Source organism: Bubalus kerabau, chromosome 13 (assembly GCF_029407905.1).
Source record: "Bubalus kerabau isolate K-KA32 ecotype Philippines breed swamp buffalo chromosome 13, PCC_UOA_SB_1v2, whole genome shotgun sequence".
Classification (NCBI taxonomy): domain Eukaryota; kingdom Metazoa; phylum Chordata; class Mammalia; order Artiodactyla; family Bovidae; genus Bubalus; species Bubalus kerabau.
Window position 1 is genome coordinate 80,074,210 of NC_073636.1, and position 27,833 is coordinate 80,102,042.

The following is a 27,833-nucleotide window of genomic DNA, read 5'->3' on the forward strand; positions in this document are numbered from 1 at the left end:
AGAGGGCCAGCCCTCTCTGTGCCAGGGGCCGGCAGACCGCCCCCTCCGGGAGCCATGGACGCAGCCGCGTGAGGCCCTAGGTGCGGGCCTAACCCTGCCCTCCCGGCCGGCCTGGGCCTCCAGGTCCAGCACCCTGTCCCTTCTGCCCTGGAGCCACGTTGAAACCCATGCCTTCAGCGGCAACCATGCACGCGGCAACCTTTAAGGAGTCTGCTGTGGATAAGACACTCCCAGACGCTGTACATCGAAAACACAGCCCAGGACTCTCAGCGACCTCCCGGCCAGTATCTCCCCATCCCAGGCTCAGCCCAGGCTCTCTGTTCCCAGGGCCCAGCCAGCCAATGTGGTTCTAAGGGGCTCCCAGTTATGGGCACATATTAAAAAGGCCTCTTGGCAGGAGCTGCTAATTTCTCCCACATGGGCTGGGTTATTAATCCTTTCTTTCAATAGAGGAGTTTTGTGTGACTTCCTAATTGAGCTGCCATCAACGGAGATTTATTAGCAGTGAAAACAGCAGTCACACCGCCTAGAAGAGCAGGTCCCGGCTTTTTGGATCTGCCTTGGATGTGTTTCGGGGGTGAGGAGGGGCTTTTGGTCCCAGGGATGGATGGGTGGGACGGCCTCAAGGCCCATGCCGCCCATTCTGCAGGTGGAACACCTGAGTCATCACTCTTGGGCGAGCTGGCCAAGGGCTCGCATCCAGCCAGGCCGGGGACTGGACGTGGCCATGAGCTCTCAGCGCCGGGCGGGAGGCTGGCCCGGCCAGCTGCTCTGAGTCACCAAGCACTGCTGCGAACACAGCTTGGCCATTTCCTGGAGCAACATCACTGCTTCTCCCTCCAAAGCCTCATAGGTTCAGGCAACCAACTGATCCTCCTCTGACCAAACCTTCATTTCCCACCCCTTCTCCTTGATGCTTAGTCCTCAGTCGTGTCAGACTCTTTGCAACCCCATGGACTGTAGCCCACCAGGCTCCTCTGTCCATGGGATTCTCCAGGCAAGAATACTGGAGTGGGAGCCGTTCCCTTCTCCACGGGGATCTTCCTAACCCAGGGGTCGAACTCAGGTCTCCCGCATTGCGGGCAGATTCTTTGTCTGAGCCACCAAGGAAACCCCTGCTTCTGCTGACCTGAACGAAAACCATCTTTTCTAAAGAAAATGTACAGACAAGAATCCAGTCTTGCTTCCTGTAAGCTTTTATCTGAACTGTGGTCTTGCAACTCAAAGTGTGGGCTGCATCCCAGGAATGGGGTGGGGGGTGGAAGGTGATATTAGAGATGTAGAACCTTGGGCCCCACCCCAGACCTACTGAACCTTGTTAAGACTCTGCAGCTTAACGAGGAACCCAGCTGACTCTTATGAGCTGTCAAGGGGGAGAAGTACTGCTTAACCCTGGCTACACATGAGCATCACCTGGGGGGTCAAAACAAACATGACATTCCAGCCCTAATGCTACCATTTTACAGACAGACAGACATGCTCAGAACTCGGCTCCATGGAGGGGCAGCCCCTGCCCGGGTGAGGCTGCCGCGTGGGACCGTCCTCGGTCTCAGCTCAAGTCCCCACCAGGTGACCCTTTAGGGGGCTTCCCGACTCGAAACCTCACTTTGCCAAATCGGAAAAACGGGGCCATCGGCAGACGCATGCCACAGGCTGTTTGAGGGTTAAATGGGAGAATTCACAGAAAGCATATTTGATTTAATAAATCCCGGCTGGGAAAGCAAACAACAGGATGCGCTGCAGTTCCTGGGGCGGTTGCCCTGTGTCAACCGATACCTGCGACTGTGTCCGCGTGTTTACACGCAGTACCGCGCTCATCGGCGCGGTTCCTGCTGGATCCCGACCCCAAACCCAGGTGTCTTGGCCCTGAGCCCCAGCATTTTTCAAAGTGGGGTTCCCAGGTCACCTGGTTGGGGGAGGCGCTTAATAAAAATGCAGCCACCCAGGCCACGCCCCTAACCCTGGGCCCCGCCGTCTCTTGGAGGAGGCTGGACATTTGCATTCTTACAATCTTTTCAGGTGACTTGTTGCACATGCTCTGCTTGAGAGCCAAGCCCCACACTTAAAAGGCCACCTGAGGACCAGGGGACCTCCTCCAGGGGAGGCCCTGCACCCTCAGAGAGCCCAGAAGCAAAGCAAACGAATCCCAATTAGCCTCTGAAAGAGGAAATTGAGGAGAGGCAAACAGCAACCAAAAGTGCCCTCCCGGGGTCCACTTCCTTCTCCCTCTCTGAGGGCTACTCACTGGGGTGACACCGTCACAGAGGCAGGGCTCCCCGCAAGCCCACTGGGCCTCTCAGGCCTGCACCACCACCCCCGACGGCCCCCACCAAGTCCCGTTTGGCTCTTCAACCATCAGCGGGGCCAGCCCCCCAAGCCCCCAAGCCCCAGAGTGGTCTAAGCAAGCCGCTGCGGGTCAGCAGCTTAAAGCTAAGCCCACGGCCCACATCTCACCTGTGGGCGGAGGCCAGCCCCTCTGCTCCTGCTGAAGCATCGCGGTGGCCCTCGAAGCCAGGAGATTTCCCCAGGCTTTGCTCCTGCCCCTGGATTCTGGCACGTCATAAAGTGGCTTGGGGCTCCTGGGTTTTACGAGCTCTGAATCAACAGGGTGCCCTTGGTGTAGCCCGTATGGGTGTTTACTTTCACTAGCAACAGTGGCTGACGGGTAGTCGAGCCGCGGCAGCAAAGACTAAGTGAAGGAAATTCACCCCAGGTGGGTCCTCCAGGTCGGCCTGGACAGGGAACACTGCTGTCTGTCTGTCTGCCATTCTCCGTCACGGGGCTGCCTGGCCAAGAATGCTGGCGAACCGCAGGGGAGAGGAGAGGCTGGCCAGGGAGACCAGGTACGCAGGGTAGGTGGCATCTGTTAACAACTGCAAATGGTTATAGCTGCAGCAGAGAGTGCTTTGGATCCCAGAGACTTCTCATACATATTGTTCTTTACATTATAAAGCACACACATAATGAGGTAATTCATGGTCATGGGTCAAATGAGGGATGCCGACAGGTGACCGCCTGAGTCTGAAGCCCAGCTCGCTGATATCTTAGCTTGGGGAACCTTGGGCGAGTCATTTCACCTCTCCGCGCCTCTGTTTTCTCATCTACAAAATGGGAACGCGTCACACACTGCTGACCTCAGAGGGCTGTTTGCAGATTAAATGAGCTGGCGCACGGGAAGTGTGTGGTACCTCATCAGAGCTCTGTGAGCGTCAGTTCTGTTTATTTTTATGGCTGAACTTCATGAGACCACAGAGCAGGAACGATTCCCATTCTGGAGCTGAGGGCGCTGAGCCTCCCGGAGGAGGAGCTCCATGCCTGGGAGCTCACAGCTACGGCAGGCAGGCTGGCAGAGCTTGACCCCAGACTGTGGGATTCCCCCACCCAGAGGGACTCCTTTTTAGTAAAATGGGGAAGACTCAGTGGGAAAGCAGCCAGCCAGCCTGAACCGGGAGGCCCCCCGCCCGCCACGTCAGTCTCACCCGGGCTCCAGCACTGATCATCCCCCAGCCGCACAGCCCTTCTCGTCTGTACTTCGGGCCCCTGGCCTTGGCCGTGAGCCTGGCCTGGCCCGGAACGCGGTGCTTCGGCCTCGCCCGGGAGAGGCGGGGAGCAGGCCTGGCAGACGGCCCCTCAGGCCCCTACCCTGGTGCTGCTGAGTCTTCCCTGGGAAGCGGGAGATGGGGACAGGGGAGCCCAATTCTCCCTGAGTGGGGCTCACCTCTGGAGGGGCCTGCGAGCACCCACAGTACAGGGGTGGGGTCCACGGCACTGAAGACCACCTTCCAGCTCTGGGCCTCAGTGGGTCTCTGCTTTCTCATATGGAAAATGGAACACAAACCCCGGCCCTGCAGGACTGGGACCTCCCCTCCAGACCCCACAGCGCTGTCCTCACAAGGAGCCCCGAAGGATACTCCCACGGGTCTCCAGTAACCAAGACCCTTCCGGGGGCTCTGCGAATCCCCACGTGACTAGTGAGCTCCCTGGCCACTGTGAGACCCAGGCAGCCCCAGCAGAGAACTGGACAAGGGCTTTAACCCCTAGCTCCGCCCTTGCCAGCCATGTGACAAGCAAATCGGTTAGCTCTTCTGAACCTCAGCTCGCTAGATACGAGCTCAGTCTTTAAGATGAGTCTATGAGGCTGGGGGACTTCCCTGGTGGCCCAGTCCAGTGGTTAGACTCCATGCTTCCAACGCAGGGGTGTGGGTCTGATCCCTGGTCAAGGAACCAGGAGCCCACATGCTCCACGGTGTGGCCAAATTTTTTTTTAATGATAAAATTTTTTTTAAAAACTAGAAACATAGGAGAAAATCTTTGTGACGCTGCATCAGGCCAAAAAAAAAAGTGTTCTGAGGCTACGATGAGGATGGAAATGAGTTAACATACATGGCAGCTGGGGGCACACAGCAACTCTTCAATAAAGGGGAGTTTCACCTGCCCCACCCCTGCAAAATGAGCTCAGTAAAAGGCCACAATCCCAGGGTCAGGTAACCCTATCAATCAGCAGAAAAGCCACCCCAATCCTGGGCTCCCCAAAACTGAGCTTTCCTGTAATCGCCACCCAGCCAACCCATAGCAGATAACCATCTGAGCTCTGCCGAGCAGCAGGGTTGCGGCTTGCTGCCAGCTCCCCGAAAACAAAGTGTTTGCTGAGCCCCCGTACCTGCTGCCACCTGGGCTGTGTGCTCTTGGCAGGGGCAGAGAGAGGCAGGTAACATGTGCTTTGCAGAGCGTCGGGGACAGCTGCCGTGGGGGCGGGACGAGCCATACCACGAGACAGATACTGGGGCCATTCTCCTGTACTGATACAGATATCAACATTCTTACCAGCCCCACTTTACAGATGAGAAGACTGAGGCACAGAGCACTAAGTAACTTCCCTGGGACCAAACAGTGAGTGAGCAGCAGAGGCAGGATGTGAACCCGGGTCCCCAGTCCTAACCAGTGGCCTGCTGCTGTTTCCCATCACGTTGGTTTCTGATGTTTCTGAAATGTGGCTCCTTGGTCATTGCTTAAAAGCCACCTCAGGGAGGCGGCCTGGCCTACCTGCCCTCTGCTCCATGCCCTGACGTCCTCCCAGATCTGCTGCTACACCGCCTCGAAGGAGGCGACGCAGTATGGAGCTATGGAAGGGCGCCCACAGCCCCCTGAGGGTCGCTGAGCTGGTCTCCAGTTTCTATGAGAGGATTAATCAATCAATCAGTCACTCCTGATGGAGCTCAGCCTGGATGTCCTGGGATTCAGCAGGACATGGATGTCACAGTTGGCTTGGCCCCTTACTAGCGGTGTGACCATAAGCAATTAGCTTGACCTCTCTGTGCTTTAGTCTTCCCGTCTGTAAAATGGGAGTGGATGCTGAGTTCCTAGAGTTCTCATAAGGATTCAGGAGCAACAGAGAATGCTCGACACACAGGGTGACTAATAATTGTTGTCTGTCCTTCTCTTCCCTGTCTCCCTCATCTCCTTTCTTCCTTTGGTCTTCAAGTATTTATGAGCATCTCCTCTGTGCTAGGCACAGTGCTAAACAAATTTTCCCCGGCGGTCCAGTGGTTAAGACTCCACGCTTCCACTGCAGGGGGTGCAGGTTCGATTCCTGGTCGGGGAACTAAGATCCCACATGCCGCACTGTGCGGCCATAGATAATTAAGTGTGTGTGTGTGCTCAGTCACTCAGTCAAGTCTGAATCTGTGACCCCATGGACTATAGCTCACCAGGCTCTCCTGTCCACAGAATTTTCCAGGCAGAATGGAGTGGGCTGCCATGTCCTACTCTAGAGGATCTTCCCAACCCAGGGATCAAACCCACATCTCCCACATTAGCAGACAGATTCTTTACCACTGAGCCACCAGCAAAGCCCATCATGACATTCAGTTCTATTTGAAGTCTTTGCCAGCCTGTTGACTGTGGATTTTCCCCACTAGAATGTGACCTGCGGGATATCCAGAACTTTGTTTTGTTCATTGCTGGATCCCTAGTTCCTAGCACTACATGATATACTCCCAAAGGAGAAGGGGGCAGCAGAGGATGAGATGCTTAAATAGCATCACCAACTCAAAGGACATGAATTTGAGCAAACTCCAGGAGACAGTGAAGGACAGGGCGGCCTGGCATGCTGCAGTTAATGGGGTCACAAAGAGTCAGATGTGACTTAGCGACTGAATAGCAGAAACAACAGAATACGTTTTTAATTGCAAGAATAACATTAAGGAGCCCATAAGAATCATGTGGGTCATTCTGGCTTCGGCAGGAGCAGACGGACAAGAGAGCATCTCTGATTTATGAAGCAAAGCGCGATCAGTTTACCCGTCTGGTCTCCCTCATTCTAAGGATTTCCACAAAGCGCTGCTGTGCGATCACCCACTTCCCACATCAGACTTCGGGAGTGAAGTGGAGGGGAAGGGAGAGGTGACAAGGGAGGAACAGGCAGGTTTTCTACGCTCTCAATTTCAGAAAACGGCATATGAAATAATTGCATTTCCATATGGAAAATGATGGGACTGGACCTTACTTCACACCCCACACAAAAATAGATCTGAAACGGTTTGTATCCCTAAATCTACTAATAAAAGCCAGAATCAAAAAACTTTTAGAAGAAACCTGAAGAGAGTGTGTCTGCTATCATCAAATGGGCAGAGATTTCCTAGGGGAATGTAAAGAATAGTAATCCCCAAAGAAGAGAATAAATTAAGATTTCATAAAAATAAAATATTGATCCTCTCAACACAGCACAATTGAGAAAATAAATAGGCAAGCTACAGACTGGGGGAAAATACTCATAATACATAAATCTGACAGTGCAGAAATGAAAATACGAGGGACTTCGCTTGTCCAGTGGTTGAGACTCCATTTCCAATGCAGGGGGCATGGGTCCAATCCCTGGGCAGGGAACTAAGATCCCGCAAGCCATGCATCTTGGCACAGTCAAAAACTTAAAAAGTAACAATATGAGTAACCCAATAAAAAAATGAACAAAATCTTTGAACTAACACTTTAGTGAAGAAGACATATGATAACTAATACGCACACAGATTAGGGGCCAGCAACATTAGCCTTCAGGGAGATGCAAACGATGGGTTATGCACACTGAGACACCATCTTACACTCACTGGCACGACTGTAATTCCAAAGACCGACAGAGCCAAGTACAGGTGAGCATGTAGAGCAAGTGGAATTCCCAGATGCCCTGGTACGGAGTGTAAAATGATTTGGCAAACACATACGTTGAAACATACACTTTCCCCCGTGACCCAGCAATTCCATTTCTGGGTATTCACCCAAAAGAAAAGAAAGCGTTTGTGCACAAGGGCCTTGAAGGAGAATGTTCATAGCTGCCTCATGCATGATCCTCAAACCCCGGAAAGAACCCAAATGTCTATCAGGGGTAAATAAACAATTGTTATATTCATACAGTTGAATACTGTTCAGCAATTAAAAAAGAGAGAGAGAGAACCACCAAGTCACGCAATAACAGCACCGGATCTCAGAAAACATGCTGCTAAGTAAAACCGACCAGACAGAAGAGGCCACGCTGTACTAGCCCGTGACACGAAGTTCTGGGAGAAGGAAAGCCCATGGAGGTGACGGAAACCACAACAGTGGTTACCTGCGTGGGGGGCTGGGGAGGGGGCGATGGCTGTGGGGCAGGAGGAAGCCTTCAGGGCTGGAGGGAAATGCCCTTGATCTTGCTCAAGTGGCAGTCACAAGGGCATGCACATCTGTCAGAACCCACCACGTCTGCGCCATCTCGTGCATCTGAATTACACCTCAGAGAGAGATATTTGTGCCACAAAAGAGACACTGGAAACAGCGTATGAGAAAAGCCATTTTCTAGTCCACACCTCGTACCCACACCCCCAACTCCTGGAGAATGAGCAAGGGAGCTTGCACTCTGTGCGGGGCGGGCCCGGCCTGGTGGGGATCGCTGCGGTGACCAGAGAGGCCCCTTGGCCCGCAGGGAGAAAACCCGGGGAGGCTTGCATGGGACGCGGGGCGCATCCACTCTGTCTCCTCGCTGCCCTTCTATCCCGCCAGGCAGCCTGGGGATGCTTGTCGTCATGCTTACAATTTTTCAACAAACATTCTAGAGTCAGCTGCTGTATGCCAGGCCCTGACTGACACCCCACTGGTCCCTAACCCTAACTAAGAGACTGACAGGTAAATTAGGTGTCAGCAAATAGAGAGGGGAACCCTGAACCCTGTGGGGTGTGGGCAAGATTCCCCCTTATGGGGGCCCATCTAAACAGGGGCTTTGGATAAACAGGGGTTAACTGAGTAATGGAAGGGTGGGGGAGGGCCACAGCAGTGGGTGTCTAACTTCATGGGGGTGCGGGGTGGAGCGAGTCAGAATCACCGGGCCCCTCTAAAAGTCTCCAGGCCCAGACCTCCCTGCAGACCAACTGAGTCAGAGTTTCTGATTCAGATGTGGGCATCGTATTTTTTCTTACAAGTTCCCAAGTGATTCCAACATGCAGCTAAGACCGAGAACTGGTGTTCTGGACGGAGGGGACAGTGCAGGCAGAAGCCCGGGAGCTGGAGGAAGATCCCGGCGGATCTGGGAACTGCAGAGCAGAGAGGAGAGGGAAGCCGAGAAATTCCACTGAGCAGGTGCAGCAGGTTGAACCGGGCTGCCATCAAGGCTTCCCATCCACCCAGAAGTCAGAATGCGCCCTCGTTTGAAAACAGAGCCTTCCGTGATGTAAACAAGGATGCAGACGAAGTCATCCTGGAGTGGGGATGCTGACACCCAATGACAGTGACCTCACAGGAGTCAGAGAGGCACGCACAGAGGAGGTCCCATGAAGACGGCGGCAGAGACTGCAGTGAGGCGTCTACAAGCCGAGGAACGAGGGTGACCGCTGGCCCCCACCGGAAGCCAGGAGAGGGGCCTAGAACAGTCTCCCCAGAGCCTCCAAGAAGGGACCACCCCTGCCGACACGCTGACTCCAGGCTTGTGTGCTCCGGATCCCTGAGAATCGATGTCTGTTGACGGAAGGCTCCCCGGAGGTGGTATCTGGCTTCACCCGTCCTGGGAACTCACACAGGACGGACAGCAAGTTCCCTCCATCACAGGGAACTTGCAGCTGAAGCTGAGAGCTCGGAGCAACCCGAGGGGAAGGAGAACTGCCCCACGTGAAGGGGCCCGACTCGGGAAGGCTGCCCACAGCTGCGACCGTGTGGAGGCTTACTGCTGGGCAAGGCAGGGCGTTCCCTTCTGACCTCTTCCACGTTCTCCTGTGAGTGCGAGGAGGGTTATCTGCCTGGCGAGGGTGGGGGAGGCCTCCAGAGCTTGGGAGACCCAAGAAGGTTCAAAACAGTCTCTCTGCTGCGAAGAGGGGAGGAAACCCAAAAGACCTCCTTGGCAGCACTGAAGAGCAGGTGGAAATGAGACTAGGGAACAACACGGGCGTCTGTCTGGGCACAGGTGAGACGTGGCCTCAGCCGTGCTGGCCAGAAAAGAGATGGAAGGATCTGCCTTTCCAGCAAGTAACTCCGCTTTCCAAAGAGTGGCCTCCAGGGTCTTGTTCGAGATTTTTCCACTAGATTCTGGGAAATCACCCTTGATCCCTAAGACATCCCATAGTAAAGACTCCTCCAAAGACAGTAAGTTAACCCTGCCAATCAGCAGCAGCCCACTAAGTGTTTTTCTTGCCAGCTCACCTTCCCCGAAGGGTGTCCATGAAATCAATTAGTGAACAAATACTTATAGTACATATACTGTGTCGATACGGGGCTTCGCAGGTGGTGCCAGTGGTGAAGAACCTGCCTGCCAATGCAGCGGCCGTGAGCGATGTGGGTTGGATCCTGGATCAGGAAGATCCCCTGGAGGAGGGTATGGCAACCCACCCCAGTAATCTTGCCTGGACAATCCCATGGACAAAGGAGCCTGGTGGGCTACAGTCCATGGGGTCAGAACGAGTCAGATACGACTGAAGAGAACTGGCATGGACGCACGGTGCTGATACATGTCACGGACTGTTTTGTCAACAAATTTTGTATGCATGCCTAAGAACCAAATGAATGGGGAGCCAATTAGCCCATAAATGTTGGTGAAACTGCCAGGTGCCAATCCAGGAAAACAGAGCAAAGAAGGAGACAGAAACGGCAGAGGATTCTGTCTTCCCTCTGTGAGAGGGGAAAGTGGCCCACCAGTAGCTCTGCTTGGTCTTGCCAGAAGGGCGGGTGTTACAGAAACCCAAAGCAGGTATTTCAGAGAACTAGAAAGCTGGAGACCAAGTAAAAACGAGTGCATCACCTTACCAAGAAAGTCTCGGTTTCTTTATCTGTCAAAGCACAGTAGGTGAATCACTTAAATGCATTTTTATGAGAAAAAAAAAATGCTCTGTTCAAAGTTCAAACCACTTTTTAACACCCTGGGGAGGTGCGTGCAGTCATTGACGATCCTTAAAAATCTCAGGCTGATAGGAGATAAAGGGACTGTAAGGACCCAAAGATGGAGAGGGACGGGGCTCCTGTCAATGGTTCCTCCGGCTCCCCACCTTGCTGCAAAACCACAGCCCCATCCTGAAGACTGAGTCATCTGCCAGAAAGGGGAGACCTTATCTTCTCAAAATCCCCCAATCACCGAGGAAGAGCCTAAGTTTCCTTCCCCAAACATCTTGAGATGTTCAAAACCAAGAGCAGGGCGGGGCAGCCACCGTGACCAGCACTTGGGGGCCCAGGGCGGGCTCTGCTGGGGAGAGGAGGGGAATTCCAGGGCTTCTGAGATGATGTTTTTCAAACACTTGTTTTTCCTTGTTGTCTGCCTTTGGGTGGCTCTTCTCTAACATCAGAGCACAGACTCACCACCAGATCCAGCCTGACCCCCACCCTGACTCACCGGCCTGGGGAAAGACCACAGGCCTCCTTCCTCCTCTTCCGAGGACCGATCGAGACCAAGTCCCAGCTTCTCTCTCAAAGCGGGTCCACCCGGTCCCCTTGCTGGCTGAAGGCCAGTCTTCCTCAACGCGTTCTGCACAAAATATTCATACTTTCCCTTTGCTCATGGGTGTTTGATTAAGACTACTTCTGATGAGTCTAAGACATGTGCAGTCCTCAGCTGACCCACAGAGTGTTTTGAATTTGTTGCTGCTTTCAAAATATCAGGGATGAATTGGGAGTGTAGAATTGGCATATATACAGTACTGTGTGTAACAAAGATGGCTTGTGGGAAGATGCCGTGTAACACAGGGAGCTCAGCCCCGTGCTCCATGATGACCTAGAGGTGTGGGAGGAAGCAGGGGGTGGGGGGAGGTTCAAGAGGAGGGGACATATGTACCCCTACCGCTGATTCCCTTTGTTGTTCATCAGAAATGAATACACTGTAAAACAATTATACTCCAGTAATAAAATAAAAATCATGAGATTATAGGTTTATCTTTTTTTAAAAAAAATCAGAAGATTTGGCCACACTGAGTCGACACTCCCCCATGAAAACGCCGGCTGGGTTTGAGTAACAGCAGCCGACTGAGGCGGGGGACGGGCCATCCTGGCCCCCGGTCTCCACCATACCTACTGTTGACCCCACAACCCACCACACTCATGTCCATCACCTCCCTGGTCTCTGTAGGGAGCTGATTTTGTGACACCTAATTATGGTAAAATGTCCAGTAAAAAAGGGGGAGAAAACCCTGAAACATAACTGAATATGGAACATTATTCTAACATAAAAAATTCTCAGAAGAACAAGACTTCAAAAGTTATATAAACAGCTTTTGTTCTGTAACAATGTTTATGTCTTTCCCTCTTTATGCTTTTTAAAATGACTTCTAAACGCTCAGAAGCTGAGCTGACAGTAAGTTTTGTCAGGTCTAACTACAAAATCCAACAACAAACTTGCCCAAAGTACCTAAGAATGAGCTCAAAACAGTTTCATTTTTTGACGCCTGGGGGAGCTGGGCCAGGTCTCTGCTCAGAGCCTTGTCAAACGGCAGATCTTGGCCCCCGTCTCCATAGAGGATTCTGAAAGTCTCCTGCATCTTTGTCTGGGTATCTTTATCTCTACCAGACCACAGGCTCATGAAGGACAGAGACATCACCACACTCATCTGCAGGCCCTCAGCACCGTACGAGACAGTGAGCAGAGTCTCAGGAAACACACGGATGGACTGAGGGTGATGGGGATGCCTGGCTCCTGTATACCAAAGCTCCTGCTCAAAGCCCACTCTGCTGGGACAAGTCACCCAGCCCCTCATCTCCATCCTTCTTCTCTAAAAGGGCACGAGGACATGAAGAGTGCACACTGAGCGCTCAGCCTCGTGGCCGGTGGGGTCACCATTCTGTAAGCGAGAGCCACCGTGATGATGTTATTATTCTACTGAAAGAAGAGAAGAGGACCAGCAAGAGGACCCTCAGTACAGCCAACTCACTCCACCTGCATCTGCCCTTTCTGAGACCAGCCCAACATGTATACACTTCAAATCTTCTCAACCAAGCAGTGGGCTGCTTCTCAACCACATTGTTTTTCACATGGAACCCTCCACAAGTAGAGCAGAGAGAAACCCTGAAATGTGTTCGGCCTCTGGCCCCTTTGGTCAACTTGGGCCGCCGCTCATCCCTGTGGGCCCTGCACAGTCTTGCAGGGCACCGTGCCCAGGCGCCAAGGCCCGGGGTGGAAGGTCGTGTCCACGGCACTTGCCACAGACCCGCCCTGCCCAGCACCCAACTTACAGCACTCGATGGGGTTGGACGCCGTCTGCAAGGAGACGATCCTTCCGCTGGCCTCGGGGATGTGAACCCGGAACACCAGCCTCACGCGCGTGTTCTTCCGCCCGATGTCCGTCTCGCCTTTCCGCAGCTCAATGTCCGCGTTCCTCAGCTTCAGGATCCCGGCGCAGTCGATGCTGCCGGAGAGGAGAGAACCCACTGACCACCGACCATCTCAGGGAGCTGGAGGTCACCCACAGTGGGCGACCGCAATATACGAGTAAGTTGTTCAGCCAGGAATTAAGACCACAATGGGGGGGTCTTAACACAAAGCAATTAGGGAAACTCCCCAGGGGAAGTTACTTCTCTAGGGAGATTCTGCATGCCAGCTGTTCTCCTCTCAAAAGTATCTGAAAAAACTCAAACACGCAACTGGGGAAAATTGGTTATGGACTACGCGATAGTAAGAACAGTGTATCACCAGCAAACACCTTGAATCTGACACATGCACCTTGGTGTAAAAAAGGCATAATGTTTGCAACTAACTCTCAGCCGGTTCCGGAAAAAACGGAGAGATGGGGAGAAAGAGTCATAAAGCAAATGTGGAAAAGGTTAACGATGTAACAGGAGTTCTTCGTAGGCTGCTTGCAGTTCTCAAGTTTGAGATTAGTCTCGAATAAAGTTGTTTACACTCCAACACACGGGTGCAATGCTTCCCACATTTTAGCAACATGCATATTAGCCCTGTGAGGTTAGACCTACCTGCATTATTACTTAATGATTTTTAAGTCAAATAAATACTTTTCATAAAAATAAGTTTAGCCTCATTCCAAACAACATCATCTAAAGGTGTGTAAGCAGCCTTCCTCTCAACACACCTGAAAAATATCAGGATCTAGAGCTTTTCTGGTGGAAACTTTTAAAACAGCAATCTCTGTGGGTCCATCACAGACTGGGGACCCCATCAAGCTGCTCCCATCGATTCCACGGAGTCAAGCCCACACCTCGGCCATGCGGCCCACCCCCTCCCTGTGAGGACCCGGCGCCCTCGCCCCGGCCTTACGTCGCCCTCATGTTGTTTTTCGGCTCCAGCGGAATCTCCAAGACTTTGGTGTTGCCCACGATCTTCTCGTAGCTGGTGGTGGTGACGGTCTTCCCTGTGATTCGATGTACCTGGTAGAACGCATGGGGCTTAAGGATCCGCTCGTCGGCCGTCCCAATGAAGATCTGAAGCCCCAGGGGCTTGTTTTCCATGTAGCCGTGGAGCTGAGGGTGAGAAAACAAAACCAACTGTTACAGCACCATTAACACACGGGGGTAAAGAATCCGCCCGCCAGTGCAGGACATGCAGGTTCGATCCCTGGGCTGGGACGATCCCCCAGAGAAGGGAATGGCAAGCCACTCAAGTACTCTTGCCTGGAGAATCCCCTGGACAGAGGAACCTGGTGGGCTACAGTCCACGAGGTCCAAAGAGTCAGACACGACTGAGCGACTGAACAACAATGGTGGCTGGAGTCCCAACAGACAGAAAAGACCAGAGACGCGCCCGAGTGGCAGAGAGGACACAGGACTGCTGCCGAGTCTAGAGTGACGGAGAACTGAACGCCACCCAGATGCCAGTCAGAGGGGAACACTTGGATCAATTACAGGGACCCTCTCTAAAAATGAATATTAAGCAGCTTGAGAAAGAATCTGATAGATCAGAGCTGCATTTATGGAGAAACAGCCAGAAACTATGCTTCACTGGTGACTGGGGTCACGGAGATGGTAGTGAGAACAGAAAATAATTGGAAAAGATAAACCAGAGCTCTTGACCGTGGTTGCCTGGAAAGATCAGAAGAAGGAACTTTCAACTTTTATATGACTATATTTCAATTAACAAGTCAAATTTCATAGTTTTAAAAAAGAGCAAGGCAAAAGTACTGTCATCGAGGTTAAAAGAGAATTAAAGACTGGAAGAAAATATGTGTAACGTATAATAGGCAAAGGATTAATAGTAGAATATGTAAAGTATGCCTACAGAGGGGACTTCTCTGGTGAGAAGGTCACCAGAGGTGAACCACCCCCCCTTTTCTCCCAGTAATAAGAACACTGAGCATCTGTGGTAGGTGTTAGGGATGAAACAAGGAATAGAGACCTGGTCCCTGCATTTTGGAACTTAGAATCTAGTGCGGAGTGGGGGACAGGAGAAGAAAGAAACAAGCCTAAAACAAGTAAATAAATGAAATCATTAAACACTGTATTAACTCTTAGATGGCAACAAATATTCCCCCTAGATTAATTCGGCTCAGGGACAGCAGTGGTGCCACAGAGGAATGTAGAAGATTAAACTGCAAACTTGTTAAGTTTTAAGAAGTGGGTACTGGACACTTGCAAAACACCATTAGCTCATACAGAGGTTAAGTTTTACAAACGCACCAAAAGGCACAATCATAGCATCTGTGAGTTTCCATAGCCACCTTGGGACGCTACAGAACACCCCTCCAGGAAAGCTTAGCACCAAACAAAAAACAGTTCTAAGTTCCAAAACACAGGGACCAGGTTTATGTTCCTTGTTTTATCCCTAACACCTACCACAGATGCTCAGTGTTCTTATTCCTGGGGGAAAGAAAGGGGGTGGGGTAGTTCACCTCTGGTGACCTTCTCACCAGAGCTCGCCTCTGGAGGGGGTTCACTGGAGGTCCAGCAGTTGAGTCTGCCTTGCAATGCAGGGGAAACCAGTTCAGTCCCTGGTCCTGGATGATCCCGTGTGCCATAGAGTAACTGAGCCCACGGGCTCTGGAACAAGAGAGGCTGCCACAGTGAGGAGTCCCCACGGGGAGAGCCCCACGCGCCACAGCTCCAGGGCAGCCCCCACCCGCCGCAACCAAAGAAACCTGTGAGAAGCAGCGGAGACCCAACAGAGCCATAAACAAATAAGTGAATATTTAAAAAAAAAGAATGACTGCAAATGAGTAAGTAAAGGACCAGATTCCTGGCCATCCTATTTAAAATCGAGTCCTACCCCCAGTGGCTCTCCCTAACTCCTTCCCCTTCTTTTCATCCCATACAACATCCTATTTTCTCAGTTCCTTTTGCCTAGGTCTTTCTCCTACAACTGGACTATCACCTCCTTGCAGGCACGGATGTCTATTGATTGAACTTGCCACGGAATCCCTAGCACCTGGAATAATGCTTGGCACGTGGCAGGCATTCTAAGACAATTTGCTAAATCAGTTAATAACAACCCAACAGCAAAACAGACAACAGGTTTGAACAGGCGACTCACAGAAAAACGAATGACCATCAGCATAGAAAAGACGTTCAACCTGCCTTGTAAACAGGAAAATACAAATTAAACAACTATGGGGTATCATGTTTCACCCACTAGAGAAGCACCCATGTAGATATTTGATAATATCAGGTATTCTGGAGGCTGTGAGAACACACTCTCCTGAAGCTGATAAGAACATACATGGTTTAACTATTTTTCTTGTAGCAGCTATTAAAATTAAAAATACATATTCCCTATGACCTAATAAATCCACTTCTCAGGATGTACCCTAGATGAAATCTGCATACAAGAGGTAAGCACGAAAATGGTTACTGACATGAACAGAGTAGATGAACCTCGTTTCATCAATTAGGCTTCTGAGTAATATAACATGTCCTGGCTATGAAAGACTGCAACAGTTTAAAAAAACAGTATGGTAGAAATCTATGACCTTGCCCAGGAAGATTGAAGACATACTACTGAAAGAGAAAAGCAACTTGTAAAAAAAAAAATTTTTTTATATGCATAGCAGGATACAACTTATTATTTTTAATGCTGCATGCTTTTGATCCATTCATTTATACTCATGTAAATACAAGAGCAAAAGGTGTGGACGGATGTGCTCCAAACTGACCATACCATGATCACTTCCAGGGATGGAGGAGAAGATCAAGGTTGAGGTCAAGGTCAAAGAGGACTTGAACTTGATCCACAAAGTTACAGGCAGAAGAGCTGCCTGGAAACCTGTGAAATTTAACACTGGTTTTTGAAAATTATACATCAGAAAAGAGAAAAGGATGCTGAGCTAAGAGTTAGAAGCCGGGTTCCTATCTGGCCACTCCACAGCTGAGAGGTGCTGGGAAAATCCCGTACTCTTTCTGCGACTCTGCCCCTTTCTCTGCAACTGGGAGGAAGCGGGGTTATGACAAGTGACAACTCACTCACAACTCCACAGAGTTGTACAAGGGTTCAGTAGGCTGTCTAGTCAACTATAAACCCAAGGCTCCAGGGCAATAGATGATCACACGTGGTCTAGGGTTTTGCTGTTCAAGACAGCAGATAACAAAAATTGAACTGAGAAGTCCGTTTCTCACACAAGCCACACACGACAAGCACCCAGGAGGCACAAGTGCGGCCACCACGGTGGACGGCAAGATGACAGGCGTTTTCATCCTCCAGAAAGTTCTACCAGATGATGCCAGTCCAGAAAGAGGGCATCTCTCGTGCCCCTCTAAACTCTAGACCAAGAGGCAAGCTCAGGGTGGAGCAGGGCCAGATGGCAACCTTCTTCATAAGCTGACAAGCTGACACCCACAATATTTACATACATGTCCGATATACACCCGAGAAGCACCCTTGGGCAAAGGGGGAAATGCAGTCAGTCTTATCTTTCCACCCCCCACCCATGCAAATTGCAGAACAAGGTACTGATGCAGACAAAAATCACAGAAGGGCAGTGTCCAGAAGAGATTTTGCTTTTGTTGATCTTGCCTTGCATTTGGACCCAAGATAAACATCTCGCCTCACCTGCTGTTCTGGATTTCTCAGGAGGTGGTAATTACAGAATCAGTCAGAATCAAGGAGGAAAGTAGGTGGCATAGATAGTGACCCTAATGGTCTGAGGCTCCGTCCGCCTCCCCATGACCTAAGAGCAGAAATCACAGGCTGCGTGCATTCAGGGTAAACAGCCAGAGAACAGTGGGAGATGGAATCTGTCCCAGCCCCAAGGCTCTGAGTCCAGCCACCTCTGGTTCCCCCCCTCCCCAGGGGCATGTTAATCAGGTCACCACCGCCCCCTCCCAATGACTGCTGCTCTCTCGATGACCTCCTGCTGGTGTGTAACAGAACCACCCACTGAGCCCTAAAAAAATGCAAATCGGACCAAGACATCCACCGCCCCCCCCCCACCCCGGCTTACAACCCTTCAAAGACTTCCTGTGACCTGAGAATAAAATTCAAACTTGATGCCATGGTGTATCTGTAAGGCTGCCAACAGCCCAGCCTCTGTCTTCCTATCTGTCTCCCATTATGCTCCTGCCGACACCAGCCAAGCTTGTGTTCCCTGCGCACACAAGCTCTCTCCAACCTCAGGGCCTTTGCATGGCCATCGTCTCTGCTCGCATACTCTTCTTCCACTGGTACTTTTAGCTCTCAGATCTTCAGGTCTCTCCCAAACCACCACTATTTACATATGCCTAGTGCTGGAGCCAGCTCTTTCAGACTAGCAAGAGTCAGTTGGTTAAACTTCCAGGAATTTTGAAGAGCCACCAGACATCATTTTGATAGCCTGAAACCAACCACGGTGAGGACATCCACAGAAATCAGCAAATGCTAAAAGCCGGGGCTCTTTTTTCCAGAAAAGTGGATCTTAAAGATTCACTAACACACCCTGGAATAGTCCCTTCGTTACCACCTGACGTTGTATTGCTAGTCGTGAGTTTGCTCAGTATCTCTCCTTCCCGCTTGAACAGGAAGTCCTTGGTAGAAGGAAGTGTGCTTGTTTTGCTCAGCGTGATCACTAAGAGTCAATGGCCACCATCAACAACAGTGCGGTGGCTAAGCATACGCTGCCCACAAGGCCAAGGACCAGACTCCACGTTTCACACGTGTGGCAGCAATTCTAGGCAGGACGGGCCCATTCTATACATGAGGGCACTGAGACTGGCGAGGTCCTGGCAGTGCACCTCAGTGGGCACTGTTCGTGCAGGGCAGAGTGCTCTGGACCTCCAGGCTCTAAGTCCATTTCCACAGGGTGCTGTCTCTGTCCTTGCCATCTGGTGGGTTCACAGTTGCTTTATCATCTACAGCTACGGGTCAGAAAGAGCAGACTGGGTTCTCAAAGGAGACACAAGCCAGTGCTAAATGATAAGATCCAGAGTGTTCTTCCTGCTGAACAAGAAGCGGGGGAGGCGGGCGGAGGGAGGGAAGCAGAGAAACGGGCAACAGCAACCAAAACAAATAACGCTGCTTCTTGAGAGAGGAACCTGCTGCTTTCAGCAGGAACTCTCCAGGTCTCGGAGAAGCCTCTGGTTAAGCTGGACTAGCTGATGCCACGTGCGCAGACGGAGCCCACCTCACCCACGTGAGCTCCCCCTCCCAGGGAGGGTGGGAGCAGGGATTTCATGTTTGGTCAGATACACACAGCTCTCCATTCAGGCCCTGCTTCTTACAAGCAGCTGTGTGACCTCAAAGCAGCGACCCCACCTCGCTGAGCCTCCGTTTGCTCCTGTGAAACAGGGACATCACCTCCCACTTCCCAGGGCTCTTTGAAGGCTAAATAAGGTGACCTCTGTAGGGCCCTGAAGCCCAGCACACAGGAGGTGCCCACGAAACAAGACTTCTTGTCATCAGAGGATGATGCAACTCAAAACACGGAGGTGATACGACAGAACTGAATGGAGGAGTGAAGAAAGAATGTGAAAGACTCAACACGTGAAAAGCAACGCGAAACGCTCGCGCATGGTGAAACCCAGGCACTCACCCCCTCGTCTCTGTGGGCAGCTGAAAAGCCCCTGATGTGGAGGGCTGGGAGGACCACACCACCTAACCTCAAAAGACAGCCTCCCCTCCCCTCGCCACCCTCCCCCTCCCCAGAAGGTGGCAGAAGGTGCCCAGAGCATGTGCATTCCGGGGGAGCCTTGCCAGTTCTCTGGAGGTTTGATAAGAACATATAGCGATTTACTTGCTTCTTCAAAAACTGAGTGATTGGGTCTTGCAAACAGAGCTTGATGTCTTGGGAAGGCATGACCCACCCCTGAGGTCCCAAACACCCTGTGGTCCCCCATTAGAGGAAGACCAGGGTCTTGAGGCCTCTTTTCAGGCTTCTCCAAAGATAAGGTCATTGCAGGGGCACTTGGCAAGCAGGGTGGCCTCCCAGCCATAGCCGACGCCTGCCTGCCCGCCCGTGGCAACCCAGAAGCTCAAAGTCAGCGAGCTTCCAAAGCAGAAGAGGCTCCACTCGCTGCAGCCGAGATGAGAGCGAATGTGTACCGCGTCTTGTAATTTCCCAGGCAGTCGACAAGATTCCAGGAAGAAGGGGGTGCTTCTGACCACGAGGGTCTGCTCCACAGGCAGGCGGGTGTCAGAGCTGATTGCACCCGCACAGCAGCGTCCAGAGGGAAAGGCAGGGCATCTCTTTTGGGGTGAGAGGGCTGAGGCTTAGCGGGATTAAGCCACTTGCTCGTAACCCTACAGCTCCAAAGCCATCGGTGGAACCGCAGGGACGCGGCCAGACCCACCTCCTCTCTGTCAGCCGCCTCCAGATGCTCCCAGATCTCAGACTGTGTCTATTAAGACAGGCGGGTCCATCCCACCTACTCAAAGGAACAAGGAATACAAGGAATGGTGTCTGCATCTCAGAGACCCCCAGTTTCCCAGAGAAAGCTCATAAGACCCACCCTCACCCCCAAATTCAAGCTCTGCCCACTCTTAGCGGCAACTTAACTGTCCTGATGCCCAGATCAAAGGGCACTGGTACATGATGACACGTGCATTGTCTTGTTATGAAAGTAATAAGGGCTCATCATAAACTGTAGGAAAAATGGACAATATAAAAATACATGAATTATAGAAGACGCTTGAGAGTCGCTTCGACAGCAAAGAGATCAAACCAGTCCATCCTAAAGGAAATCAGTCCTGAATGTTCATTGGGAGGTCTGATGCTGAAGCTGAAGCTCCAATATTTTGGCCACCTGATGCAAAGAACTGACTCATTGGAAGAGACCCTGATGCTGGGAAAGATTGAAGGCGGGAAGAGAAGGGGATGACAGAGGATGAGATGGTTGGATGCATCACCGACTTGATGGACATGAGTTTGAGCAAACTCCGTGAGATAGTGAAGAACAGGGGAACCTGGCATGTTGCAGTCCATGGGGTCACAAAGAGTTGTCCATGACTTAGTAATAGAACAACACAGAGAAAATACTCCTGCAAAATAAATACGCATTTTGGTATACGTCTTTCCACACTCTTCTTCTATGTGCTTCTAGGGAAGCACAGCTGGGATTCTATTTTAGATATGGTGTGACCATTGCCCTTTGTCGCTAAATGCTGTTTAATGGGACAATCGCAAATGACTGTATAGAATCTCCCGGGGCTTAGATTGGCACAAGACTAGTGAGGTGCCTAGGCACATGATTTAAGGAGGCACTGGCTCTCAGGGCTGTGCAAATGCAAACTGGGTACCTGAGAGTGAGTGCTACCTTAAATTTTGCCCTTCCCTGCACCCCTTGTGTTCATCGTGTGTTTGGACCACAGCTTTAAGCCCCCTGCAGTTGGGCATTTGGGTTGCTCGAGCATTCCCTCTTATATAATGTTGCAATGAGAACTCAGAAATGACACTTCTCTGAAAACCATTCCTCTATCAACTCTGTTCAGAGTTTTTAAATACTCTCAGATGCATGAGGCTGCCATCAAATCTAAAATGTGGGATTGATTTTCAAAATGGCAACTGGCCAAGGAAACTGTTTTGAATTTTACTAAAATCAAATTTTAACAATGTTAAGTAGCATTTTTTTTTTTTGTCGAATTTGGAATATTAGGAAACTGGTATCATCCTCAAAGATTACATTGTGAAAGAAGGAAAAAGCCCATGGGGATATTTCACTGTAATTCCCAACTGCCACACAGCACGCGGGGCGAAGGTCTGTTACAAACGCACATGGATCCCAAATTCTGCCTTTATTTTTAGATGTAAAAAATTGCAGAACACAGCTGCTACCCCAACCGCACTCCCGTCACACACACACACACACACACACACACACAGCTGCTACCCCAACCGCACTCCCGTCACACACACACACACACACACCTGCTACCCCAACCACACTCCTATCACACACACACACACACACACACACACACCTGCTACCCCAACCGCACTCCCATCACACACACACACACACAGCTGCTACCCCAACCACACTCCTATCACACACACACACACACACAGCTGCTACCCCAACCGCACTCCCGTCACACACACACACACACACACCTGCTACCCCAACCACACTCCTATCACACACACACACACACACACACCTGCTACCCCAACCGCACTCCCATCACACACACACACACACACACAGCTGCTACCCCAACCACACTCCTATCACACACACACACACACACAGCTGCTACCCCAACCTCACTCCCATCTCTCACACACACACACACACAGCTGCTACCCCAACTGCACTCCCATCACACACACACACACACACACAGCTGCTACCCCAACCACACTCCTATCACACACACACACACAGCTGCTAGCCCAACCTCACTCCCATCACACACACACACACACACAGCTGCTACCCCAACCGCACTCCTATCACACACACACACACACACACACAGCTGCTACCCCAACCACACTCCCATCACACACACACACACACACACACACACACACCTGCTACCCCAACCACACTCCCATCACACACACACACACACCAGGAAAACTAGTCCATGAGTGTACTGGTCTCAGTGGTCCCAACAAGCATTACATAGCCACCTAATGAGCACATATTAAAAACATCATTAAAATTCCTAACTCATCCCTCCTCCCTAATCCTCCCTGTGCCTCACCTCCATAGTGGCTCCGTCTCAAAGTCCTATCAATGTGATTTCCTGAAGGGCACTCAAATCCATCACCATTTCCCCATGCATCACTTCCATCCACAACACCACTGTTTCTCTCCTAAGGAGTCTCCCTGCATTCTCCCTGGTCCTCACACATCATCTTCTGTTCTGAGGCCAGAATGACTTTTTCTAAACTCCCAGCCCCCACCGGCTGCACCACAACCACGTGCGATCTGGCCCCCCACCCAACATCATGCCCCCAGCCCTCACCACGGGCTCCCTGCGTCTGACCTTTCAGAAACACCCTCTCCCCGAGTTAATTCCGAGTCACAATGCAGTGTGGCTCAAATACTATTTCCCAAGAAAGTCTTTCCTTGCTCCCTGGATGAGGTGGGGGTTCCCAGTAACAGTTTTCTTTGCTGCGTTTCCCATAACTGCAGGATATAATTAGGCCCAATTAATTGTTGCCTGTCCGGTCCCTTTCCATCCTCCTCAAGTTCCATGAACAACTAACTGCCCTTTTACTGAAGAAGAAATGGAGGCTCAGAGATGCCCAACTGAGCAAGCTGCAGTGCAGAGATTTGAACCCACGTCTACGGCAGGAAGGATATTTCCTTCATCTGCTCCATGTCCGACTGACGCAAAAGACGGAACAAGGGTGTCACCCAGGTAAGAGCTGACCTGGTGGAAATGCAGGAACCCAAGAGCAGAGCCCGCAGAAACAGGGTGTGCCCAAACCTGTGGCAGACCATTTTGCAGTTATCTGTCAAAATTACAAATTACTACACTCCCTTGGCTACAGTAATTCTGCTCCTAGTGAGTGGGTTATCCCATGGATGTGCAACAAAAAACTAATGACAAGGTTATTAAATGCAGCGCTCTTTAAACCAGCAAAATACTGGAAGCAACCTAAAGGTCCATCAGAAGAGCACCAGTTACATCAGGAACAGTGCATCATGGTCTATAACGCTGTTATAAAAAAAAAAAAAGAACGAGTATGCTGGGGACCAGCACCACAGTGAATATGAATGGCAACCCCTGGAGTTGTGCAGTGCACAAGCTAGGCAACCATACGGGGCATCCTCAGGAAGCTTTTTATATACGGATATAGAATAGTCTCCAAAATAAAACATCACCGTAAGAACGAATGTATCTGTTGTGTCTCTAGAGTGGAGAAGGGACGTGTGTTTATGTGTATGTGTGGTGTGTAAGTGTATATCCAAAATAAAAGTAGAGAAGAAATCAGGCCTTACTTTACAATGTCTAGTGGGCTTCAGTCGGACCCCATGGTTTTAGCTCCCCTGAACCCAATATGTGGGTTACAGTTCAACACAAAAGAAGGTGTAACATAAGAAGAGAAAAGCCAAAAATCCATTCAGACAAAGTGAGCCCCTCAGCTTTTCCCTTTGTAAACCCGGACATTTCTTTTAAAAGCCACAAAGAAGGAAACAAAAGCGATAAAGGCATAAAAGCATGTGCCCCGGACCATCCCATCCTGTAAGACAGGACTCAGCACCCACCCACAGAAACCCAGAAGCAGGAGTCCAAGGGGGAGGCCGCCAGCAAAGGAAGGGGCAGGCAGAGGTGCCAGCAGGGCCCCCTCGAGTCTAGGGGAGGGGGCCCACACCAGCAGAGAAGCACCCACACACCACCTCCAGGGGAGCGGCAAGTCTCGGTGGCTCAACGTTGGAAACCCAGTGACTCTCAAGTCCAGTTACCACCAACTTTTGCCCTGACCATTGCGGTAGACTCTTCACTGGGCCCATTTCCTGCCTGGACTGCTACCTTAACCTCCCTCCTGGTCTCTCTGCTTCCATCTTGCCCGTCTCTTCCCCTTTTCACGTGATCTCCTGCACAAAGCAGCTAGAATGTACTTTAAAACTGTACATGATGGACTTCCCTGGTGGTCCAGTGGTTAAGACTTCACCTTGAAAAGCGGGGACAAGGGTTCGATCCCCGATCTGGGAACTAAGATCCCACAAGCTGCTTAGCAACGAAGCCCGCACTCTGCTACTGCCTAGCCCGTGAGCCGGAACTAGAGTCCGTGCACCAGGACAAAATATCTCGCGGGACGCAACGAAGGCCCGACATGGCCAAGTAAATAAATATTTGGGGAAAAAAAAACACCACTGTACATTCTATACTGTCGCTTCTCTGCTCAACACCCCCGCCCCACCCCAGCCAAGGGCAAACATCTCGTTCAGATCACAAAGCCAATGTCTTTAACGTGGCTCAGAAGACCCTCTACCTCGGGCCCACCCTCCCGGGTCCTTCCGCTGCAGCCACAGGGGTCTTGCTGCCCTCCAGCAAGCCGGGCAGCACGGGCACACTCCGGCCTCCGGGTTTGGGCACGCAGTGCTCCCTCTGCCTGGGGCGCTCATCCCCCACGCCCACAGGGCTCATCCCCGTGCTCTCTCAAGCCTCTCCCCAGCTGACCTCCCATCAGAGAGGCTTTGCCTGACTGCTCATCCCAACACGGCAGCCCATGCCCATCTCACAGTTCACCCACCCACCCGTGGCTTTGTGTTGCAACAGAGATTCGTCATCGCCAGACGCTCCGAGATGTATTTATGTGATTTTTTTCCCCTCCCCTACTAGGGCATCAGCAACTTCCCTATGTTGCTCACCGAGGCCTCTGCAGGGCCTAGAACAGCACGCAGGTGCTGGACACGCGCACGACCCCGGGAGGGGAGACCCGTGGGAAGAGTTTCAGCGGCTGTCATCCGTCCAGACCTGCCCTCCTTCTCCAAGACACAGGGCGGTTCCGCTGCCCACGCGGGCACCACAATTATCTTCCTGGCCCGCAGAGACCATTGTGTCCCGCTCAGTGTGGGCAGGACTCGGCTGGTTGGACAACTGCACCTGGACTCCCCCTGCTCCAAAAAGAGGCGGCAGCATCTCCAGGGTGTGACGGGGCCGAGCCCTCTGTCTTTTCTCAGCCAAGTGGGGGATGCCCCCGGCCAGGGCGGTCTTCAGCCTGGCAGGAGACCTCTGGGGCCAGAGGCCTCTCTGCCAGAGCCACATTCTGTTTTATTTTACTTTATTTCAACCAAGGCATCATTGCTGTACCATGTTACATAAGTCTGAGGTGTACAGTGTAGTGATTCACAAATTTTAAAGGTTATATTCCATTTATAGTTATAAAATATTGGCTCTGTTCCCCATGCTGTACAATCTATCCGTGTAGCTTATTTATTTTGTATGTAGTAGTTTGTACCTCTTAATACCCCGATCCCTATCTGCCCCCCCACTTCCACAGGGCCACGTTTTGAAAAATAGCACACTGAGCCCTAAAAAGAGAATGAGACGTTTTGCACGGGCTCGAAAACAAAACCAGTCAGTCTCTCTCGGTATTCTAAATTAAGAATCAAGTCATTCTATATTTCTCGCATCACTGGAAATTAAAAACAGACACATCTACCGCACAGCAAGCATGCCGACTAAAGAGAGCGGCTCGATGGCCTGGCACACGCTAAATTTGTTTCCAATTACCACGTCCACATTTGAAACCCCGAGGAAGCTGGGGAACACAGTGTGGCGAGATCAGAGGCAGGCACGTGAGCTGAATGGGGTTCAGGACCCAGTGCTCTACCCCACAGCCCTCTCCCCAGAGCCCCCCAGGGGTCTTTGAACAAAGAAACTGGATCAGTGTGCACCCCCGCCCCCGCCCACCCAGACACCGACTTTCCCCTCTCTGGCCCCACCCACCCCTCTGTGCACTCAACCCCCAGCTTCTGGTCCACCCAACAGAAACGTCGGCTCAGCCACGGCTCCCCACCGGCACCCCCATCCTGAGCAACTCTCTTTCCTGGCCAAGGAGGACTGAGTCACCTAGGAGATGAGTCTGGAAGTGCTGGACTGAAATATGCAAGCCTTTTCAGAGTCGACCTTTGGAAGGAGCTTTGGGTTTGGGGTTTTTTTTGTTGTTGTTTTGTTTTGTTTTGTTTTTTTGCTGCTTTAAGAAGCCAAGCGAGTACTCGTCACATCTCTCTGTTCTCCTCCCTGGGTAGAAGCAGTGTAACCCTGAGATGAAGAGCAGGAACCCTGGAGAAGCCAGACTGTCTGGGGTTACACCCTGGCATGGGTCCCTGACTCCATCACAGCAAAGAAGGACATTTACATCTCAGGGCCCCAGTTTCCTCATCTGTTGATGGGACTAATGATAACACAGCCTCACTAGGTTGCTGGGAGGTTTCAGTGACACACAGAGCGTGTCGCAAGCACTCAATAGATGTCAACTTTCATGAATATCCCTTCACCTACGGCTGGGTGACTTTGGACAATGAAATTCTTCCTTCTAGTCTAAGGTCTTGGAAGAAACCATGAAATTCTTCCTTCTAGTCTAAGGTCTTGGGAGAAACCACCTTGAAAAGTTTTCTTTGGTCTCTAAAATGTAATAACCCCGAGGTGCATTTAGAAAATCCAAAAGCTTCATCACAGTCTACAAAACCCTGCATCATCTGGCCCTTGCCCATGTCACCAACCTCATCTCCCCACTCTGGTCCGGCCACATGGGCCTCCATGCTGCTCCTAAAACACACAGAGTTTACTCCTACCCCAGGGCCTTTGCACTTACACTCCCCCAACCTAGAACGCTCTTCCCCCAGGTCTTCCCATGGCTGGCAACCGAGTCTTTAGGTCTCAGCCTAAATCCAGGGCCTTCTCCGAGCAGCCTTTTTAAAGCAGAGCCTCCTCACTGTCACTCCATCAATCCTGCTGATTTCCTTCGATAAGTGTTATCTTATGCATTGGCTCATTGCTGATTGTCTGTCTGCTAGAATGAAAGCTTATTCATTGCTATGTCCCAACATCTTGAACAGTACCTGGCATATAGCAGATGTTCAATAAATATTTGCTGAGTAAATAAATGAACAGATTAATTCTTAGGTTCCTATGTGGCTCCACATACTGCCAAGTGATTCATCCTCCAGTGACCCTGAGAAAGGAGACTTATTCATGTCTAGAAGAGAATCCCCATGTTTGGAGTCTGCCTGAATTCACTACCACTTGAGCCAGTCTGCAGGAATGTGTCTCACCATGAAAGAGACATATTATACCAGGCTGACTCCATTGGAAGTCAAAGAGGAGACAAACTCAGGCTGGAAAAATTAAGTGTACAATCTCTTTTCCAGTAGCATTTCGAGATGAACATAGGAGAAACTGAATTGAAAGGGCATTGACTTGGTAACCTCTTGGAGATGGTGAGGAAAGGTGAGACACGGGCCTTGGTGTTCACCCAAAGAGCAGACAACAAGCAAGAGCAAGCTTCAAAAACATTTCTCCATGAGCCTCTGGCCCAGGGCATCGACCTGATATTGAGGAACGAAGTGTCTGATGTCTGCAGGGTACC

General features: G+C 51.2%; 1 protein-coding gene across 5 annotated transcripts in view; it reads right to left on the bottom strand.

Annotated features, from left to right (window-relative positions):
- The window catches only part of NFATC2 (nuclear factor of activated T cells 2), a 160,933-nt gene that overhangs the window by 63,664 nt on the left and 69,436 nt on the right, over positions 1–27,833 (bottom strand). For all 5 annotated transcript variants that reach the window (XM_055545328.1, XM_055545327.1, XM_055545330.1 and 2 more), the window contains exons 4-5: positions 13,703–13,905; positions 12,664–12,836 (exon numbers count right to left, since the gene is read on the bottom strand). In XM_055545328.1, the coding sequence (XP_055401303.1) occupies positions 12,664–12,836; positions 13,703–13,905 (376 nt within the window). The remainder of the gene's footprint in view (positions 1–12,663; positions 12,837–13,702; positions 13,906–27,833) is intronic.